Genomic DNA, 16,561 nt, shown 5'->3' on the forward strand with positions numbered 1-16,561 from the left:
TGTCTTCTCTTGAGATGGAGCTACCTGTCATCACCAGAGACAGACGGCGCAAGGAAGACTTTAAAATGATCGCGCTGATTATTCTTTACAACACAACAGGTTGCAAGGGGAGAGACAATGAGACAAATATGGACAGCAGCATTTTTAATTGCAGGTATGGTTTTATAAAAGAGAGACGAGTGTTTCATTATTCAACACCGGGCTTCATTACTGTTGATGAAACCAGGTGCTTAAAGCAAAGCCTCTGGCTATAAGCCAACATCTTCTGTCCCACAGTCTCAACACTGTATTAATAAGATGAGAGATAGACAGGAAGAATAAAGGAAAGAGACTTGCAAATAACTACGCACCTGTGTGAAAGCAGTTTCTGAGACCCGTCTAAATAGCTATGTATAATCCAACAAATTCTGAAATATTTAGGTAAAGCTATCTGATAGCTGTCCCACTCATCTCAGTGACAGTAGTTCAGCTGGCACATACGATCTGGATTCTTCCTCCGAAGTTCCAGTAATTTTTGTTTTATACTCAGTTATAAATGCTAATTTGTCTATTCCACACTATTAGATGTCCCCAAAAATTCGGCACCAGGATAATCATTTTTTTCAACTTCTTACACACAAAATCTTTATTGTCACATAATTTCTAAATCTTTTACACACAAAATCTTTACTTGTCACATAACCGGACACTCAAACAAAGAACCACACAAGAAATCTGCAGGACCAAAAATGCAAAGTTTTGAAAATATATGTACAGAACTGCTTCTGTACTTTTGATTGTCCTTCAGGAACATGTTTACATACTGTGAGAAGCTCATAGAGCAAATGTTTTTGACAATCTGACAATCTGGTGTAATCACCTAACAGAAATGTTAAAAAGTAAACATCTAATGAATTTTAGTGCATTAGTTTGTCCAAAAACTTTGCAGAGAGTCCTTGCAGAGAAATTCCTGTTTACCACTTCGCATATATTTTTTGTACTGAATTATTTAGTTAGCTGCTGTTTAGTTTTAGCTAGTTCTATATGGTCTGTTTTCAAATGGAAGCTATGTGCGCACAATTTTTTTTAAAGCTTTTTTTTTTATCATTCTGTTCATAAAGCAGCTCTCACATCAGAGGCTTGAATACTGATCCCTTGCATGCTCATTTTATTCTCACATCAGAAATGAATAGGATAAATAGGCAAATATGGGACCCAGTACAATAAAAATATTAATAAAATGAAAAGGCTTATTGAGATTACATTCCATTTGAAATCGCGTTCCGGTGGGGGTCCCAACTTGATTGAAATTGTGATTGTTCTACCAGCCATCACTGTGAGTTACCGAAACCACACAAGAAAATCACATTTAAGGCGTGTGTAATGCAGAGTGGCTGCAGAGTTGCCTGTCAAGTTCCCAGCTAACAAAATACTGTATGTTCTAAGAAGGTTTTGCAAACATGCACATTAAAAAAAAAGTGCATGTAGCATCCGATGACCTCTTGTGTAGCAACCGATGAATGTTATTTCTAATTTTCTCATTTTCTAAGTTCTCTGAATGTACTGTACACTCTAAAAAGAAAAGGTGCTAAATAGCACTAAAAGTGGTTCTTTGGCTCGTAATCATAGGGGAACCACTTTAAGTGCCATATAGCACTTATCTTTAAAGGTGCTATACAGCACCTTTGTCAAATGGTGCTATGTAGAACCATAAGAGGTGCCATAAAGCACCTTGATTGTTTACAATTTCTTCAACAAAAATGGCGCTCCACATTGGTTCTTTGGGTCGTTATAGGGGAACCTCTTTTGGCATTAATGGCACTTAAGCTTCACAGCACATTTGTCAAATAGTGCTTTATAGAAACTTTTTTTTAGGTAGTAGGCCATTATCATATCATTATACTTCAATGTTTGAGTCAATATGCTTCTAAATGACGATTTTATACCAAATCATGGATTGAAAGATTCAAAACCCTGTACTAAAAGCTTACTGATAAAGAAAATACATTACACTTTTAACAGTTTAATTCATTTATTTTAGTTGCAAATATAATCAGTGCTTTTTAACTAACAACACTGGCTGAAAAAATAGAAAATGGAATATGAGAGAGAGACAGAGAGACTCTATGCACAGATTGAGCTGTACACTCTTTTAATTGTGACGGGAAGTCCGGCTGCATCCTTCATTTTTAAGACAATGCACTCCAGGAAGGTCAGTGTCTTTTTCAGTCCTTTAGGATATTGGATCCCAAACAGAAAATATGTGCAAAGGATGAGGCCCAGTGCCATTGAGATGTCCTCACTCTCCTCAGTAATGGACTGGCCATCCAACATGACGACAATGTGGTCGTATTGCATGGGATTACCCTCCCTGCAGCCTTTGAGCACCATTTTAGGTGTTGGTGTGTCAGGAGGGCAGGTCTGAGCATGGCCCTGGGGGAGAAGGGATAATAGCATTAACCATCTTCATTTATTTGAAAGGCAAACCTTAAATAGTTGAATAAAACAGTAAGCCCATTGAAGCAGTTGTTTTTGTGAATTTAAGGAGCGGAGTGCCTAAAACCCCCTTGCTGTTCTACATCCAATGTAAAACATGGATTCAAAGAACTTATTGCATTTATAAAACTTACTCCATAAAAATATTTTAATATTTTATTCACAAAATAAAAACCAGCAACAAAAAATTACACATTTATTCATCTGCCAAGCAATGTGGTTTTAAAGAGGTTACTAAGCAACATATGCAGCAGCAAAGACCGTGACAAACAGCACTTGCGCAGTAATATTATTAGGTACACTGTGTAGGAATCACAAAACAGCACTTGCCTCGAGTACCTTATTGCTTTTATAAAACGGTTGCCACACAATACCAATATTAAAGGCGAAAAATGTGTATCTATTCAACTTTCATGAAGTAAAATCACTAAAAGCATTCCTTCTGCTGAAAAAAAAAAAGTCCCTGTCCAGCCGTAAACAGCAACAGAAGTTACATATATTATTTTGCCAAAAGATGGAGGCAAAGACTGTCTTTATGAGTGAGTCATCTGGAATCGGTAGAGAAGGACGTTTATATTGGAAGGCTCTGAGTCAAACTTGTTATCACGAGGAAGGAAGATGGAACTGACATGACTATAGGCATGAGAAAACCCCTTAACGTTGTGTTAAAAGGACAAGGTAATCGCAGCAGACATTCAAACGGATTATTTTATTACGAATATAGGACTCTCCTGAATACATGTCTACATGTCTACTGTAAATGCAAGTACACTCACTTTCTCACTTTCTCACTTTCTATATATATATATATATATATAAAACATATAAAACATTAGTGTCAAAATTTGCTCATTAACGAAAGCGATCATTTTTTTCCAGTTTAACGTATTCAAATTATATTACGACGGTGGCAGGGATGGCCATCCACTCACAACTGCTGCTTCTGTCACTTTTTCTCATGACAAGAAGTGAATTTATTCATTCGCAGTCAGAATGACTGAACAGGAAACGTTTCAGACACGCGCTCCACTTCACTTTATTATCAGGTGCAAGTTAAGCGAACGCAGACGGTCCTGTGCTCAAAGACGGTGCGCGCTTCCTTTGTGCGTATCCTTTCATATCAAACTGCGAAATAAACTATGCAAGCAGTGTTCATGGAATTACCAAAAAAGGTGATTAAAGCTGACTTAAACTGTGCATGCATGTAATATAATTTATATAGGCTATATTAGGCCTATATACAGGATATATTTATATGTATGCACGTCTAGAAATCACTCATCTAACACATCCTATTTAACTCGTCAGTTCGTGTTTATTTGAGCACTCTGTCAGTGAACGCCGCCTGCAAAACACTAAAATAAATATCAAAGAAATAATGCTTATAATGAGTATTTTGTCGCGCTGCGTCGCTCGCGTCCGTTAGACAGGGTGTATTTAACTTTCTTATTTAGGCTATACACCCTGTCTAACGGACGCGAGTGACGCAGCGTGACAAAATACTCATTATAATCAGTGATGCTACACTGGATGCAGCACAACACGACATGATAAATCCCCGTCTGGTCTGTGAGGTACTGACACAGAGTTCAAATGTCCTGTATAGGCACTAGACAGACTAAACCTGTCGCAACGCAGTTGTGTTGTGTCCAAGGGAAAACCAAAGACACAAAGAGACCAGGAGGGAGGTGGAGCGGTGGAGGATCAGGGGGAGGGACGGAGGGCCAGATAAAATGGTAAAACAGAGACAAGAGGACCAGGTAGAATGGGGAAACAGAGACAAGACGACCAGGTAAAATGGGGAAACAGAGACAAGAGAAGTGCAACACAAAACAAGGAGTCCTGGAGGGTGGTGGACCGGCGGAGGATCAGGGGGAGGGACGGAGGGCCAGGTCCATAGGAGGAAACAGAAAGACACAGACAGGAGAACAAAAAAAAAAAAAAAAAACACAAAAAGTCCAAGAAGGACATCACGTGACGCCCACCAGGGAGGAACAGAAGACCACCACAACCATGTAGTCAGGGCGGAAGCCCCCCAGGGCGGAGCAGAAGACCACCATAACCGTGTGGTCGGGACGGAAGCCCCCCAGGGCGGAGCAGAAGACCACCACAACCGTGTGGTCAGAACGGGTGCCCCCCAGGGCAGAGCAGAAGACCACCACATCCGTATGGTCGAGATCGGAGTCCCCCAGGGTGGAGCAGAAGACCACCACAACCGTGCGGCCGAACCAGACGCCCCCCAGGGCGGAGCAGAAGACCACCACAACCGTGTGGTCAGGGTGGAAGCCCCCCAGGGCGGAACAGAAGACCACCACGTCCGTGTGGTTGAACAAGATGCCCCCCACGGCAGAGCAGAAGACCACCACATCCTTGTGGTCGAGGCAGAAAGCCCCCAGGGCGGAGCAGAAGACCACCACATCCGTGCGGCCGAACCAACAGGAGGACAAGTCTGGTTGGGCAAGTCTGAAACATAGAACATGAGCATGTTAAGGGTAGCCTCCGTGGCCACAACAGGAACAGTCGGGTGCTCAGAGAGTTTGACTGAGACATGACGAGTCTCTGGAAGTTCCGCAGAGGCGAGGAGAGATTCTGGTAGTTCAGCAGAGACGTGGAACGGTTCTGGTAGTTCATCAGAGACGTGAAGAGGCTCTGGTAGTTCCATAGAGAAGTGACGAGACTCTGATAATCCCATGGTGTTTATACTGGATTCCAGAAGATCGGTGCTGACTTGACTTTGCTCATGAAGATTATTGGTGACTTGCATTTGTTCATGAAGATCATTGGTGACTTGTATTTGTTCATGAAGATCAATGGTGACTTGCCTTTGTTCATGAAGATCAGTGGTGACTTGAATTCTCCCATGAAGAACCCTGGTGACTTGACTCTGTTCTTGAAGGTCACTGGTGACTTGACTCTGTCCTTGAAGGTCACCGGTGACTTGACTCTGTCCTTGAAGGTCCCTGGTGACTTGACTCTGTCCTTGAAGGTCACCGGTGACTTGACTCTGTCCTTGAAGGTCACCGGTGACTTGACTCTGTCCTTGAAGGTCACCGGTGACTTGACTCTGTCCTTGAAGGTCACCGGTGACTTGACTCTGTCCTTGAAGATCAACGGTGACTAGCCTTGACTCTGGAAGGTCCACGGTAACTAGCCCTGACTCTGGAAGGTCAACGGTGACTAGCCCTGATTCTGGAAGGTCAAAGGGGACTAACCCTGACTCTGGAAGGTCAATGGTGACTAACCCTGACCTGGAGGGTCCACGAGCACCTGCCTCGACTCTGGAGGGTCCACGAGTCCCTGGCTCGACTCTGGAAGGTCAACACGAACTAACCCTGACTCTGAAAGGTTGACAGTGACTGACCCTGACTCTGGAAAGTCGATGGTCACTAGCCCTGACTCTGGAAGGTCTACGGTGACTAACCCTGACTCTGGAGGGTCCACGAGCACCTGACTCGACTCTGGAGGGTCCACGAGCATCTGACTCGACTTATGAGGGTCAATCGGAACCTGACTCAACTCTGGAAATTCAACGGGCATCTGACTCGACTCTGGAAGGTCAACAGGAACTAGCCCTGACTCTGGAAGGTCGACGGTGATTAACCCTGACTCTTGAGGGTCCACAAGGACCTGACTCGACTCTGGAAGGTCAACAGGAACCTGACTTGACTCTGGAGGGTCAATTGTGGCTGTTATCAGGTACAGAGGCGATAGATAAGCAGCCATCTTGTGCCATAACTCTGGACCGGCAGCCATCTTGGGCCGTGGCGCTGGACCGGCGGCCATTTTGGTCAGTGGCGCTGGGCCGGCAGCCATCTTGGACAGTGGCACTGGGCCAGCGGCCATCTTGCATCATGGTGCTGGGCTGGCGGCCACCTTGTGCTGTGACGCTGGGCTGGCGGCCATCTTTGGCAGTGGCGCTGGGCTGGCGGCCATCCTACCGGAAGAGACAGGAGTGGCTGGGGCATCCCACGGACGCCGATGCTGCAAGTAGCACACAAACTCCCAGAACCCGAATGTGTCCAATTGATCCAGTTCCTTCTGAGGAACCGAGTCATCCAGTCCAGTATTACAATAGTCCTTAAAGGGGGGGTGAAATGCTATTTCATGCATACAGAGTTTTTTACACTGTTAAAGAGTTGGATTCCCATGTTAAACAACATAAACAACCGGTTTGTCATAAGTTTCGGAAAGTTTTTTTCGAGTATGGGTCTGTGTGACGTTAGATGGAGCGGAATTTCCTTATATGGGTCCTAAGGGCACTTCTCCCGGAAGAGCGCGCGCGCCCTTAGAGCAGAGCAGAGATATTCACTGACCAGAGCGAGAGAGCGAAATGTCACAAAAGAAGTGTGTTTTTGGTTGCCAGGGCAAGACAACCCCGCACAGTTTACCAGTGGATGGAGTTTATTTTTACAGAGCATCAACGGAGTTGTGCAAGTGTTTGTGTTTTTCCCTGCATTTCGAAGATGCTTGTTTTACAAACAAGGCCCAGTTTGACGCCGGATTTGCACATTGTTTATTTCTTAAGGATGATGCAGTCCAAACGAAAAAGGGTCACGATCATGTGTTGGAACCGCAGGCGGTGAGTAAAACTGCTTCAAATATCTCTGTGTTATTAACTTAACTATCGGGGCGTAAGCACATCAAGTAAACAACATGCGATGTTGGCATCAAACTGCACTTCCCACATTTAAAGAAAAAAAAAGAAAGACGACAAAAAGTGGAACTTAGTCATTTTCCAAAAATCGCTAAGATATATACAGTTTCAATACATACCACATAGAGACGTCCTGCTGTAATATAGTCTGATCTGATCTGATTCTGGATCATAAATATACGGCTGAATCTGACTGTTAGCCATGGTTTGTTTTGGATGATGTTTTTTTCCTCACGGTAATGTCACAGTTTCCAGACGCTCTCAACGCAAAAGCCTACTCGCGCTCGTGATTCTTTAGCTCCGCCCACACTTCACGCCTCCAGCCGCTCGTGTTTTTCAGAAAAAAAAAAAACTGTATGACTATCTTTCTCCGGAAAAAACGGTACGACTATCTTTCTCTTATAAATATAATAAAACTAAAGACTTTTTGGAGATATGAAGGATGGAGTACTACTCTATAGGTACTCAAGATTAACAGGAGATTGAGTGAAAATGAGCATTTCACCCCCCCTTTAAGGGCCGCGTCATTGTACCCCATGCCCTCGGCCAGGGACCAGAACACCAGCGCCATGGCACCCACATCATTGCCCTCTTGGCAGAAGGTGGTTAACTTAATGTATTTCGCCCTCCGTTCCACCATACTGGCTGGAGAGGAGACATGAAAGGACATACCGCTAGATCTGTTTGATGGAGTCCTTCTGTGACGATCGTGTACCCAGAGAGACACAGGGATAGCGAGAGATCCAATTGCAGGTATTTTAATAAAAAGGTAATCCAAATCTTTTGTCAAATACAGCCAAAGTCAAAACCAAAAAGACAGTCCAAACAAAACAAACAAAGGAAAGGGACAGGAAAAGGGACTCGGAATATGAGAGGACTCAGAGGACGAGCAGACAGGAAGAATCTCGGGGGACGAGAATGCTGGACACACGAAGGGTAAGGACTCCGTACAAACAACAGGAAAAGACTGGAATATATAGGGAGACTAATGACACTAGAGTTGCTGCACCTGGTGCAATTAACAGGAGTGCAATTACTGTGAAGACAGGACCAGACTAGAGGATTTCTAGTGCCTACGGTGAAGTGCCTAAGGGGAAGTGAGCCCACTAGTGGACACCCAGGGAAACAGAGACTAGACAGCGTGACACAAACATGTGTTTAGGTTGCCAAGAGTGGTTGCTATGGGTGTTGTAGTAATATAGAGAACCATTGGTTGAAGTGTTCATAGCCGTTTTATCGTGCAATAAAACACAGCTATTGACCAATCAGAATCAAGGATTGGAACTAACCGTTTTATAATTATAAAGACATTGATTTTAGCTAATAATACACTTAAACTACACAATGTACCTTTAAAGTAATTAAGTCACAGGTATATGTTTGTTGAGTAATTTACAACGCTTAACCAATCAGAATCAAGGACCGGAACTATCAGTTTTATAATTAATTTTAACTCCTGTCATACAACTGCTCATACTTTTGGCCATTAACTGAAAATTAATGTAATTTTCTCTTAACTTTGACAGCATAGTTTGTGTAGACCAGCAAACAAAAACTAATGTTTGCATTGAAGTCATTTGCACAGCAAAATGAGCAATAATTGTAGTGCTTTAATTAGACTTGCTTTACACTCAGTCAACTGTTGTTCATGCCTCACCTCAACTTCAAACAGCAACCCCGGGTCCTCCTTAAACAGTGCAGGCAAGAGCAGAATAGCTGCTTCCAACTGTAGTCCTTTAAATAAAACAAGAATTAGGTTAACATAACATGGGTGGATGCTTTTATCTAGTTTTCTTTGTTTTTCAATTAGTTACCAAGACAGTAATTATTACTACCTTTAATAAACTAGAAATTAGTCTTTATTATTACACAAGACAGATACATGCAGGAACGTATGATCTCAGGCAGATATGGGTGTCAGACAGTGATACACAGAAAATCTAAGCAGTGCAGATTTAATTACCTTTTTTCAGTCTGCCATCTTCACAGTCATCAACCACACACCTGAACTTCTCCATCAGGGGACTCCGTGAAACTTGAAGGATTTTAGGTGCCATTACCGAGAGCTGAGAGAGAATCTGTTGGTCCACATCAACGTTGGTACGGTCTCTCAGATCCCAAAGGAGCTTATGTTAAGATGAAGGCAAAGTAGAAAAGACAGTCATAACTTGTTAGTCATAAGTCATAACTATGGAGGAAATTAATACACTACTGTACTTACCATTTTGGCCAGTCTGAAACATGGAAATTTAGAGATAATCTCCTCCGTGCTGTGGTTAGACACAAAGTGTCTCCGGTAGATTTTTATCAGCGCCATCCTTTCTTTAAGAAGCTCCAAGTTTGGTCTAAGCTTCTCGGTTTCCTCCTTTATTACTCGGAGATGTTCCCTGATGCTTCTTTCATCTTCTCCTGCATCAACCTATTGGGGTAGTTAAATTGTTACAAACTCTCAAACTACAACATTGGGAGCAGCGACTTTAAAAATATGAGGGGAAAAGGACCAATGGTCATTCTGCATAGACTTATTTATAACTACAAAAAAGCCAAAATATTCTCAGTTGAAATTTACAGTGACCAATCAACTCGTTGGAACCAGGTTCGAGTTAACTGTAAATTTTGGCATGACATTGGCCTGTAGTCACAAATTACACTATATACACAATACAATCATTTCTTTAGTAGAACATAAGATGCATCTTATTATACTATTAGCTTCCCATTTTGGAAAATAACATTTATCAGGGTTTTTGAAGGCCAAAATGATTGTCCTCCTGGAGAGTATTGGAGTCTGGAAAAAGGATGCAGCACAATGCCAAGTTTCTTAATAATAAAGCAATCAGTGAAAGTATGGCCTTTAAGATGCACGTTATGTTTAAATAAGGACTGAATGCAAAAAAAGTTAATTTAATAGGTGGGTATGAATAATTTTTTTATGGCAATACATCGTTAAAATTATTATTTAGTGTTTTTTTCACATTAAAAGAGATAATGCTATAAACAGCCAAATGTTTTCGTAATAGCAGAAGGATCAGGTATAAGCAAATCACAAGTTTTATTTTTCAAAATGTATCACTGTTTTAAGTATAGATAATGCCATTGAATAATACTTTTCATTATGTCCAAATATTGATTTCCATATAATATTGCTTTTCATATTTCATGTGATGTTCATACTGTAAAACTGAATTAATTTCAAGGGCTGAAAATATGAAGACAGGATTTGAACAGATATTTTGCAGGCCTTGCCATTTTTAATCCTTTAAAATGACGATGATGTCCATGGATTATCGCAGAAATTGCAATTATACAAAGTTTACTGCCAAATTCAAGATTTTTACCATGGTACTTGGATAAGCTTCCGCTGTCTGAAGAGGTCGCTTCCTTCTTGCCCATCTCTCTTTCAGTCGCTGTATTTCATTGTTGGCAACAAGAGGCTGCCTTTCCTTCTTAAACTTATTTCTGAGTGATTCAAGCAGGGCATCCTTGAAACAACAAGAGATTGTAGTTTTTAATGAAACATTTACCTTCATGCTAACAGTCAGCCTCATTGCAAAAACCTATGGAGCAAGTTTATTTTGTTGTATACACAATTTTTTGACCAGGTGCATTTTGGGTATATGCATACTTGCAGTATGTTCTTGAAGAGTTTGACTTATAAATTTAAAAGCCTTTTAGAATTTCCTAAACGCATCATGAAAATACAGAGCTTTCTTCCTCATAAAACAGTTTACTGCCATGAAATAAAATACCAAATGGACCTACTAGAAAGTGTATTCTTGACAAAAAAACTGGTATCCCCAATAATTCATTTCTAATTATTATTATTCATTTGAAAAAACTATGAACTCATTTTGAAGAACATTACATACAATTGAAAACTTACATATCCAGGCCCAATACTTTCCCTTAGATATGGGTAATCCATTATCACATTTGACAGAAGCTCAATGTATTGAAGATGAGTTGGGTACCTAACATTAGAAGGAGAAAAGCATACTAGTTGTTAGTAACTATACCAGCCATAGCAACTACACACTGAGAATTCTAAGGTAAGGGAACATTGTCACAAATATGCTCTGTCTAGTCTGTACCTGTTCTCATTAGTCACTGATTAGTTAACCTTCATCCACCTGTGTCTGGATAGTTTCCTCATTTCCTCAATTTGCATTTAGGCCATCCTTAAAAATATTATTGCTTGCCGTAACAGGTTCGACCATGTCAAATTTAGTCTGATCGATTAAGTTATTGCATTCAAGTAACTAGTACAAATCCAATAAAGTAATATTAATTTTAATTTAATAAGTATTGAGAATATAAATTGCCTAGGCCTAGATACATACACAGGCAACTTTCTTTCTTTTAAATAAAAACCTGTGGCGTCATCTATGATTATGTTTACAATGTTGGTTTAAACATGACACATAGTATGGCCTGTACGTTCACTTTTTTTCACACTAAATATGCGCAACCAGGCAACCAAGAAAAAAACAACAACAACAACAGGAGATTTCTACTATTTGTTACATATAACCCTTATGTACGTCTGGCAAGAATCGTGTATTGATATTGTATTTGTTGCAGTGCAATTAATCAAGCATTTATCAAGCTAGAAAGGCACAAGTAGTAGCAACTTACATTGTTTTCTTACTGAGGTGGTCAAAAAGAGACTGGATCAGTAGACTCCGTAGTTTTGTTTTACTTGCACTCTTCAGATCAGAATCTCTTCTGTCTATGGCCATCCTCAGCACTGTTGGAAAAACTAAAGAGGTATCTGGACCGGACTGTGCTTGGCTGGAGTTATCAATGTTTCTTGGAGGGTTCTCTCTACAGAGAAATAAAATTTGAGCAAGAAAAGGGAAATTCAATAAGAGACTTATCAAATTCATAGGTGTGATTGGTAAAGGACAAAAAAGCAGGAAAATATACGGCGCACCTACCATGAACATCAATGTAAAAGAGTGGGCACAGTGATTGTGTTTTGGCGTATGGGATACCATTCTGATTACCTGCTCATTGGTGTGCTTTTAAGTTTCTCCAACTGGGTCAGAAACAGACTCTGTTTGCGAATGACCGGAAAGAGCCTCTCAGACATCCTCTCTGAGATAACAGCAAGAGTGGCTCCATCTATCTCATGTTCTAGAATCAAAAAAGCATTTAATTAAGAAGGAGAGGTTCAATAAATAGCAAGCATTGTTATGAATTTACCAATTAGACCTTGCCTTGCTACATTCCAGGAAGTGACAAAATCTTGTGAAAAATGTGTATTCTGTTGATCAATTGCTGCAATCAAAGCTAAATGAAACATGTTGTAGCTTATCAAATTTATAACCTTGCAACTCTCCTTTCAGGAGACCATTGGAAAAATATCATGGTATAGGTTGAGTGGTATTGGTTAATCACAAATTAAAGCTTGACTAGCACATTGCATCGCTAACAACAAGATTCTGATTCTGTTCATCACTGAAATCCAACAAATCATTAGCCTAAATTTAAATCAAGTTGAAATTACAAATAACTTAGTATATCTCACAGGGCGATGAAGCAGTGTGATGAACAGGTTGTCCTCTTGATCTGTGTATGCGTCAAGGGCATGGAAGTCAGTTTCCTCCCCAGGTGTAATGGCCACCCACTGAGTTGTTGATCGGACACCATAGGCATGCAGATGCTCAGAGAAGCACCAAGTTTGGTAGAGTCTTCCGCACAATTTCCACTGACTGTGGTACTTAACAATATGTAGAACTTTCAAAAAAACTGGGATTTCCTCAGCATGCACAAGGTCAAGGATCAAGAAGTCTCCAGTGGTGTATTTGACTCTGTCATATATCACTTGTTTGGTTTTCCAGAGTGTATCATTCAGTTCAGCAGAGTCCTCTGCAATAATCTCTCTAAGCTGAGAGGGTAGTGCATTCAAACGTATCTCTATTAAAGAGTACGGGACATCTTCCGAGACATGGTGTCCAGTTGATTGTGCTTCCCAACACTGGCGCATTTGATAGCGCTTTGCCAAAGTCTTTGCAATATTCTGGTAATTGTTTACAATTGATGAAAGGCGTTTAAAGTACAGGTGTTTGGCCTCATACCTGAGACACCAATGTGCTCTCAGTGGACCATGTTGTTTGATTAATCGAGGATAGTGAACCAGAAAGTGAATCTTTGGAGTGAATTTGTCAGGGAAAAGCTTCTGAAAATTCTTCAGAAATTCTGTGATGAGAGCAGACAATGGACTCAACCAACTTGTTTTGATCACAGGTGCCAGTACTATGTCACATATAGATCTAAATAGCAAATAAAGAGCCCAGTAAGTGTTGTCCTGAGGGATGGAGCTTCCAATTAAAAAAGGTAAGAGTCGGAAAAGGGTCAGTTTTTCAACAGCTTTTCCTGGGATGGCACCTTGCTGCAGAGCAGATGGCTTCAGCAAAACAGGCCTGTGAGTTATATCATTTTGTCCAAAGGGGAACTGTTGTAGCTGGTCATTAAACTGTTGCACTGTTACCAGCCTTTCACGGGTAAGATTTAGCAAGACTAATTTCAGAACCTGTGGGATGACACCTTCAAGAATATCATGCATCAAGTCAGGCGGAAAGGATTCAGTAACCTCAAAATGAGGCAGTTTATCAAAAGGGCAGCGTCCAGTAACACCATACAAAGTTTTACCATCTGGCACTTGTAAATGTCTACAGTGTGTGTCAGGAGTCCGGAGAATACACTCACTTTCCTCAGTTTTGTTACCAATGTCACGGTGGTGACATAGACAGAAACGACAGATCCGTCCTTGACTAAAGCAAGTATTGAAACCAGCCAAGGAATGGGCTGATAAATTGTCAGCACAAATGGAAATCACGGAGCCTTTGAAAACACAGGACTTGTCATCAATGTCAACTGATACACCACGGCACTGAAGTTCACAAAGGTCACGAAGAAGAGGATCCAAAATTTGCTCGTAACTATACTTCTGAAGCAATCGGTTTCTGACAAGTACAGCCACATGTATATTTTGAAGACTGGAACGATACTTCAGAGGAATATTTCCAAGAACAAAGTAGACACTTAAAATTTTGTGGATCTGCCTTTTGGATCCTAAACAATTTACAATTTCAAATTCATCAGTATATAACTGGAGCCTCAGCTGTGTCTCAGATCCATCAAAAAAGGCGTGCTGCTGAAAAATTAATCCATCTGTGAAGTCTTTAAGTGTTTCACCATCAAAAACTGTGTCTTCCACAACATAAGGAAAAACATCATCTCTTTTCAGAATATTTTTTAAAACTTCCAAAATGGGAATATACTGGAAAGTCTCTTTTCTTCCTGTCGAGTCAAATCCGAGTAAATACTCTACTGGTTCAATTAACCCAAACTCTCTTATACAGTATCTCTCAAACTGAAAGTCTGATGCAATAACATCAAAACACTTCCCAAAAAGGTTGTCTTCAACCAAGGACTTCAAGTTTGAATGATTGTCAATATTGATATTTGTTTCTTCTAAACAGAACTTAAGAAGGTCCTGGGACTGTTCATTAAAAAGTTCAATGAGTATTTTCACTTCATGAGTAATAGTATGCCGAACAGTTTTTGGGAGGATGTGCTTTTCTTGAAGTTTTAAACAAAACAATGCAAAATGTCTCTCAATTAGTGATCTGAAACCACATATTTTTTCAGAAAAAGAGATATTTGGTTCTTCAGAATCAAAAGTTTCCTCGAAATCATTAAAAGTAGGTGAGGTGCCTGGAATCTCCTGATTGTTCTCTGAATCCTCTGCGTCTCTCACGATTTTATGATTCCGAAAAACATGGACACGTAAAGAACTTACTCTTTTGTACCTTTTTTGGCACCCATCGTGGCCACATACAACAAAGAAATGTGGCTCATTCTCATGGAAATACTGCAGGTGTTTGAGGTATTTGTTGTAAGAGACTGTTCTTACATGGCAGTTAGGGCACTGGTGCATTGATCACAGAATACTTGAAGCTCACCCTCAAAAGTTTCACAGAATTCCCCCAAGTCAATATCTTTCAACCACTGGCAAACTTGGACAGAAGTCCAACCTGTGAAGTCTGTCATAACCTGAAGAAAGACACAAAATAACAAAACAAACAAATTAAAACACTAGGATGAATGTAAGCCTATTACCCATCTACAGCAGCCCAGTAATGACAAACATTAATAATTAAAAAATTTAAGCATGTTGACAGTATTTTATGATTGGACACGGACATTTGAACCTTATTTGAACATTTTGATAGTTGGTTGCCAATAAAGTCTGAATGTGTATCCCTCAAAATTTTTTATTTGTTTTCCACTGAAGAAATAAAGACATGGATATCTTGAATGACATAGGGGTTAGTAAATTATCAGGACATTTTCATTTTGAGGTGAACTAACTTAATCCTTTAAATGGACTCTACACTATCAGGCGAGACACTAACGTTACAAGACTACACAGTATCCATGGTAACGATGCAGCTAGCGATACAGCCTGCCACTTTTCGCTATTAGTGATTTGAAAAGATATTAAACGGTAGTGTTATAACTTTATATCTGGAGAAAGTCAAGAAAAGAACGACCCCAGTTAACTTACACTTAAGTTACTTAACTTAACATACAGTTCAGTGTTTGTGAAACAACATATTTATTAGCCAACACGGTTGGTCAGGCTCCTCAGTCAACTAACAGTAGACTGATACTAATCTTAGCATTAATGTCACAAAACACGGTAAAACTTTTGCAAAATACAATGAAAAGTTTCCCCTGACAAGTAACTTAACGTTTATTGTATATTTCACTCGCAGTATGCGCTATGACACTCACCTCGAAAGATATCTTCCGTCTCTTTTTAGAAATGTGTTCGTCGTCGTCGTCCTGGTTTTGATTGACGTCGAGTCCAACGGTTTTTCTAGAGTGTTCTTTGAGGAATGCGGCGCTCGCCCTCGCTCACGTGCACCTGAACTGCACAGTGCACGCTATTCGGCGCATACAATATATTTGTTAATTTAATTTAAATGTTATATATATATATATATATATAATAAAAAAAATATATAATATATTATATAATATATTTGTTAATTTAATTTAAATGTTTTATATATATAACATATATTTATGGAAAAAAAATATATAGTTTTTTTTATTGAACTTAAAAAATTCTTGACACATTTTCACATTTTGTAAGTAGAAATTGAAACACGTTTTTAAACATAACTTCTCACTTATTTTAGGCTAATTATTTGAGGCCTATACCTACACAAACAAAAAGCATTGATGAATATGAATATACGTTTTTATTGAAGTTTGTGACATAATTTCGGTATATATCTGACTTCACATCCATACCAAAAAAATTTCTGTGGTCAAAAAGTCTTGTGTGGAGGCCTTTGATATGTGCCTTGTGTTCAGGAAAATCACAGTATTTTAATGTAATTTTTCTAATCCTAT

The 16,561-nt window shown here is 40.0% G+C and overlaps 1 protein-coding gene across 2 annotated transcripts; it reads right to left on the minus strand.

Annotated features, from left to right (window-relative positions):
- Positions 1 to 1,992: 1,992 nt before the first annotated feature.
- LOC127977657 (sterile alpha motif domain-containing protein 3-like) lies at positions 1,993 to 16,090 on the minus strand. 2 transcript variants are annotated; one of them, XM_052582643.1, is made up of 9 exons: positions 15,100 to 16,090; positions 12,136 to 12,265; positions 11,765 to 11,953; positions 11,013 to 11,100; positions 10,468 to 10,611; positions 9,351 to 9,548; positions 9,093 to 9,255; positions 8,787 to 8,863; positions 1,993 to 2,412 (listed from the first exon to the last, which is right to left on the minus strand). In XM_052582643.1, exons 1-9 carry the CDS (start codon positions 15,185 to 15,187, stop codon positions 2,104 to 2,106), a joined length of 1,386 nt encoding a protein of 461 aa, XP_052438603.1. In that variant the 5' UTR covers positions 15,188 to 16,090; the 3' UTR covers positions 1,993 to 2,103. The 2 variants fall into 2 exon arrangements, with proteins under 2 accessions (XP_052438603.1, XP_052438604.1); XM_052582644.1 differs by lacking the exon at positions 15,100 to 16,090 and adding an exon at positions 12,660 to 12,798.
- Positions 16,091 to 16,561: the final 471 nt, after the last annotated feature.

Source organism: Carassius gibelio, chromosome B18, assembly GCF_023724105.1.
Source record: "Carassius gibelio isolate Cgi1373 ecotype wild population from Czech Republic chromosome B18, carGib1.2-hapl.c, whole genome shotgun sequence".
Taxonomy (NCBI): Eukaryota; Metazoa; Chordata; class Actinopteri; order Cypriniformes; family Cyprinidae; genus Carassius; species Carassius gibelio.